At 35.3% G+C, this 6,620-nt stretch overlaps 1 protein-coding gene across 1 annotated transcript; it reads left to right on the forward strand.

Annotated features, from left to right (window-relative positions):
• The first annotated feature begins 449 nt into the window (after positions 1-449).
• Positions 450-6,350, forward strand: LOC109585596 (integrator complex subunit 4-like). The gene is made up of 4 exons (XM_020001723.1): positions 450-632; positions 3,586-3,771; positions 5,396-5,516; positions 5,971-6,350. The coding sequence occupies exons 1-4, from the start codon at positions 450-452 to the stop codon at positions 6,231-6,233; spliced, it is 753 nt and encodes a 250-aa protein (XP_019857282.1). The 3' UTR covers positions 6,234-6,350.
• The last annotated feature ends 270 nt before the right edge of the window (positions 6,351-6,620 follow it).

Genomic DNA, 6,620 nt, shown 5'->3' on the forward strand with positions numbered 1-6,620 from the left:
ATTGTTTACCAAGCTCCTTTTATTCTTTTTAAAGATTCCTTACTTGACAACTCTCATAAGTGGAGATTTCCCACACCAGTGTTCTCACTAGGACTTTTTATCCAAGTAGTGTGGTTGTTAGCACCTGCGTCTAGCCTCTTTGAGACTAATGGGATGTCCACAATCATTGGCACCAAGGGCTCCATGAAATCGACGATCATCTTCATACCATAGCCATGAATCACTACATAGTCTAGCCTTGCGAATTCAAGAGCCCTCAGTACCACTACTCCATTGCATAGGGTTGTCCCACCAAAGAATGTGGAAGAGGTTGTGTAGGGGTGCATCACTGGTCCCCTCCTTTGTATGAACTGGCAAACACGGTCTTTGGGTGTTGAAGCCAGAACAAATATGCTGTATCCACAGACTGTAGCATACAGGGTCATGTGTTGGAGTGACCATTCCCCTCTATGTTTGCTGTGAAGTGTCGCTATCTCAGACACGTCGAGAGTCTTTACAAACCTTTCGAGGTTTCCAGCACATGTGATGCTGTCGACATCGACATCATTGCTACGACCACGATGGAAGGGAACGGTTTTATGTTAGAACTTATATCAGCCAATTTCTTTCCAAAGCAAAGCGAATTCTGTTGCGTAGTAAACTGGATCTCTCCCTTCTTGTTTCTATTGAATAGTTTACATAATAATTTTTTAAAATTTTAGCAGGAAGCACTGAGTGCTCTCTCCTTGACAACCACTCAACAAAGTAGTATAATATTGGCATTTATGAGTATATTGTAAGAAATGACCTGGGGGAATGTTACTAGGTTGTAAAAAATCACATGCAAAATAGAGAATGGCACACGAAACTTACTTTTTACACATATTGACAAAATCAATGTCATGAAATTTTTTCGGCAATCCTCATATGTATAAGTTTGATATACTTTTAAGAGGATCTTGAGCATTTTGCTGATGTGGCTGTTGGTACTAATAGGAAGAAGAGAGAAAGAACAACAGAGTACATGTATGCATGTATATGCATCAGGGATGGAGCAAAGTGCATATAAAAGTATTTAAGTAAAGTACAAGTACATGCATTTTTTTAAAAGTACAAGTGCAAATACATGCCTGATTATTGAATAATACAAGTACAACAAGTATTTTCTAATGTACTTAAGTATGTGACCAAGTATTTGAATTTAATCAATAGAAAAATAGTAATGGCACATTTGTCTTAGTTATTCTATGTTATTACACCTAATAAACATCAGTTTTTAAATCTAGCATCATTAAATCGACATCTGTCTTGTGTAAAAACTTCTCTGCCAGACTGAAAAGATGCTCTACTGGAGAGGAAGAAGATGGAACACTAAGAACTTCTCGTGCCAACCTTCCCATTGTAGGATGCTTTCTTTCATTTTCTTTCTGAAATGTAAGGGGGTTGGCATGCATCACTACACATTCATCTCTTAAGTATTCATCAACCTCTTTAGCTACTGAAGACTAGTTGTTAGATTGAGATGATAAAAACAGAGTCTGGAATAAAACTAAAAAGAGTCTTAATCTTCTTTGGAGGAGGTTCATTGCAAAGATCTTGAGTTACTACTTCCATTGGCATAGCTACCTATTTCTAAGAACTGCCTGTATAAATTAGCCGATAGGATGCTACTAGTACTGGGAAAAGGAGGCATAACCAGCAAAACGTTATCACGTTTGAGCAAAATGAATCAAATTCTCTTTCTCTGCATCATTGTTGTACTAAAAAGAGTTAACTGTAAAAGAGTTTGTACAATGTTTTAGAAAGTTGATGTAATAATTTGTGAGCCAACAATTACTGACTGACGGGACATGTTGCTATACTGAAAAAAAGAGACAAAATGAACAGGCCGCTATCCTGCTTTACCTACTGTCACTTCACTGCTGAATGTAGCCTCTACATTGGTGAGTCAAGGTGTAGCTCTACTTTGGGTGATGAAGTGTTTGAGTATGACTCTGGATCATACCAAAGGAAGGCATCAATAGAGCGTTGTATTTCCATAACCTACCCTGAAGTTATACATGTGTAATAAAATAGATGAGGTAAAAGGAAGCGCATCACTCTCATTATTTTATCTAGTTGTCATGACATTAGTTTTAACAGCTGACCTTCACCCTTTCCTGCATCTGTTTTATCGTTGCACTAAACAGAGAGATTACATATCTGCCTTTTCTTTTTTGGCAAGTCCAACATGCATGGTAACAGAGACTGGTCTATGGACATAGCTTACTATTCCAGCAGTAATTGTGTTTGGTAATGACGAAGGCGATCCAAAGGCCATGACCCACTCTGCAGGCCTCAAACTACCTGAAGAACCTAACTCTGACCTCTGCATCTGTTTCATCCTTGCACTAAACAGAGAGATTAAATATCTGCCTTTTCTTTCTTTGGCAAGTCCAACATGCATGATAACAGAGACTGGTCTATGGACGTAGCTTACTATTCCAGAAGTAACCGTGTTTGGTAATGACAAAGGCAATCCGAAAGCCATGACCCACTCTCCAGGCCTCAAACTACCTGAAGAACCTAATGCTGACCTCTGCATCTGTTTTATGATCCTTGCACTAAACAGAGAGATGTAAAAATATCTTTGAATGACACATTTACTTCTAATACAACCAATGATTCCACTGGTTTCATTAAATTGACAAATATGAGTCCATCTGGGTTTCCAGATGATTTTACATGCCTTCTTATTTACGTCACCACTTTCCTCTTTGACTAAAACTATTCCATCACATAAAAAAATTGCAAATTTGTTGGGTAGTGTTGGCTATGCTGATTAGTCTGTAAAAAAACAAGTCATAGAATTGATTATGGCTTTAGATTTTGTGACTGATTGTTGGCTCATTCTTTTACCCTTCATTGTCATACTTGTACATTCTGCTTTGTATGCTTGTTTTTCATTCATGTCAATATTTCAGCAATGCAGATGTTCTCACATCTTCACAAGCTAAATTACCTATTATTGTGTCCATTTATCTTCTTTCCCTTGCCCCCATATTGCTTGACCTTTTACAGGAAGAGTCATAATAGTGATGTTTTTACTTTTCACAATTTTTAGTAGGAAGTACCTACTAGTTCTAAGGTACCTACTAGTACCTTACTTATTCTTTTTGTATTTCTAGTATTGCTGGCAATCCTTTTTTTCCTAGCAATTAGTTGTTCTGCTTCCTCTTTTAGGTCCAGAAGGTGACTCATAAACTGTACTTTTTATATTATGATAAAGCAAAGTAAAAATAAAAATTTGCTCCTTATTGTAGCATTTTGTTCAGGAGTTTAATTCATTGAGGAATAATGTGCCTGTGGTCTTGTATGCAGTAACACTGTATATAGTGTCAAGGACAGAAAGTGATATCTCTTTTGTGATCCATTGAAAATCAAACAAAATTTTAAGTCAAACAAAAATTTAGAAAATACCCTGTCATTCTGACAAATGTAGTTCTTCACGAATAAAAAAACAGACTTTTAGCAACTAAATTATTGAGTTGCAGTGAGACACTCTCCCTATGTAATGATATATACTTTATGTATGTGTATTTTATAATGGTCTCTCCTCCACTTTAGACCTCCATAATATTGAATTTGAGTATTCCTGAGCTGCTCTCAATACAGCGTTGCTGGGCTGCACTGGATGAGCTTGAACACACTCCAAAAGATGCTCCCCTCAAGTTTCTCTCGTCCTTAGCATTTTCTATTCCAATTAGTGCCCGACTGGATCACCTAAATGAATCTTCATCTGTTGCAATTCAGGTAACTTATGTTATTACTTCAATATTTTTTACCGTACTTTAAATTAAATTATTAATTTTAAAATTATTTTACTATTACTTACTGTACCGTTCATTGTAATGTCAATCCCTGATTCAAATGTTAGATTGGAAGGTTTTGTTTTGTGACTAGCTATCAAAGTATCAATTTTGCCAAAAGCCATATTTTTCCAAAAATATGTATGCATGTTTTATGCATACATGTCGTATATATTGCATGTACATGTATGTAGAAAGTTTGAGCCAATTCCAACTTCAATCTTTCAAGTTACCATCATTTTTAAATTATTAAATTTTCAGAAAAAAGCAAAGGCTATAGCCCATGGATTTTTTCAAAAAATGGCTCTGAAATTATTCCCAATTTTTATTACATTTTCTGATACACATTGATGTCCTTATGCTATGTAGAAAGTTTGAGCTTATTCCGATTTTAATTTTTTGATTTATGGCCAATTTAAGAAAATTCCAAGATTCTGAAAAATACCCAAGGCTTCTCTTGTTTTCTTTTAATAAAAATATTTTAAGGGCTCAGTTCCCTTTTTAAAAGGCTATAGCCCATGGATTTTTTCAAAAAATGGCTCCGAAATCACTCCCAACTTTTATTTCATTTTCTGATACATATTGATGTCCTTATGCTGTGTAGAAAGTTTGAGCTTATTCTGATTTCAATTTTTTGATTTATGGCCAATTTAAGAAAACGCCAAGATTCTGAAAGATTCCCAAGGCTATCCCATGGAATTTTTCAAAAAATGGCTCCAAAATTACCCCAAATTTTTATTACATATTCTGATGCATATTGATGTCCTTATGCTGTGTAGAAAGTTTGAGCTTATTCCGACTTTAATTTTTTGAGTTACCGCCGTTTTATAAATACGCCCAAATTCTGACAATTACCCATGAATTTTTTCTTGAAATGTCCTGGAATCACCCCCAATTCTTATTACATTTTTTGATACATATTAATGTCCTTAATCCTTGTGCTATGTAAAAATTTGAGTTGATTCCTACATCAGTCTGTAACCTAAAAAGGTTACAGCCATTTTCAGAGGCGTCGCTGCCTAAGGGGCAGGTAGGGCAGTTGCCCCACCAATATTTTGAAGATCAGTAGCCATTTTTATTAAAATTAGTTATTAATTCAAGTTAATTCATCTAATAACTATCCAGGAAAGACTCAATCACTGCTTACTTCTTCACACACACCAACAACTGACTCATAATGTAGAAATACAGTCGGTAGTTAAGCAATTTATTACTGGAAATGAATGCCGTTATGAATTTTGGGCATCAAAAGATCATTATTAATTAATTAATCAATCAATTAATTGACCAAAATTGACCACATCCATCATGAATATTAATTAGATACTGCAAAATTTTTCGCGCGCGAAAGAGTTCCACCTCTCTCATAGACCTAGTGCCCTACCAATCTTTCAAGCCCAGCGACGCCCCTGATTTTAAGGAAAATGTCAAAATCCTGAAAAATACCTTGTCAGCCAATGAATCTGCGGATTAGCTCACTTTGCATGTTTTGTGGGAAACCCCCTGCTTGTTTTTTTTTAAATTTATGTACATATAGTTTAATTGTATTATGCATACATTTCATACAGGTGTGGTTCCCTGATGGTAGAGTGTTGACCTTTGATCCTCAGCCTTCCGATATCCGCCCACTCACTCCTGGTACTCATAAACTCAATCACAAACTAATCATATCACATGGGAAGTGGACCGGTAGGATTTATTACTATACATGTGTTCTGTTGTTTTTCTATTTTCTCTCAATATTTTACTGTATGTTTTACTGTACATCCAATATTATTTTAATAATGTCCAGTATTATAGTTAAGCTAGGTTTACATGTACACGTGCATGTACATTTGATGAAATGTCAAAAGCATGTTGGTGATTTGATCATTTGGTACAAAATGCTTTGAAATTGACAAAGAATTCACAAAATTTTAATTTTGCAGTAATTTATTAATTGACTGTCCTTTTTTGAGGTTTTGTTGAGAGTCTTGAATTTAGAATTCACAAAAAAATATAGATAATACGATGCAACATGACAAATGGTTTAATTTGCAAATATATAATTTTGGGCAGATTTGCAAAAGTTTAATCTATCAATAGTTCTTGGCTATAATGGTGTGTAACTTTAAACTTAACTCTTCTCTCTCTCTTATCTTAGATGCTCTAATGATAGAACTAAGTATCATTCGTCATCATTCATTGGACATTCCCTCAGAGTCTCAATACATGTCACTAATAACCAAACTAATAAAGAGAGGAGAGGGTCAGACCTCATCCTCCAGTCACATGATCACTTCAGACTCCATTCAATCCTCTTCCCCTCATATGGTTGGGTCTGTTCTTATCAGTGACATCATCAAGTTGAGGATATTACCACAAGATACTCTTGCAAGAGGTTATAATGTGTTTGGACCAACTTAGAGTAGAGAGACTGAGGAGGGAAGTATTTTTATAGTTCATGACCTTGTCATTTTTAGTATAAAGTTCATAATTAAGATCAGGATTTAATTACTTTTTATAATGTATTCTTTCCCATTACTCTTACCTCGATGCTTTCATGTACTAGTACCTGTTTTTCTACTAGCAGTAGGTTTTTAGATTAAAGCACTATAAAATAGTTCTATAATGCATTCATGTGTGAATAGGTGTGTCATGTTTGTGGGTGGGGTTGTGATCCAATAAAACAATCTTAAAACAGGAGAGAACAAAATGTCGTTGGAGAACAAGTGTTGGGCTGCTTTTTTTAAGTATCAGGATCGTGAAGAAGCTGTTCGCTTACTACCATTAGTGAAGGAACCGAGTAAAATT

The sequence above is a fragment of the Amphimedon queenslandica genome, unplaced genomic scaffold, assembly GCF_000090795.2.
Source record: "Amphimedon queenslandica unplaced genomic scaffold, v1.1 AMPQUscaffold_13038, whole genome shotgun sequence".
NCBI lineage: Eukaryota > Metazoa > Porifera > Demospongiae > Haplosclerida > Niphatidae > Amphimedon > Amphimedon queenslandica.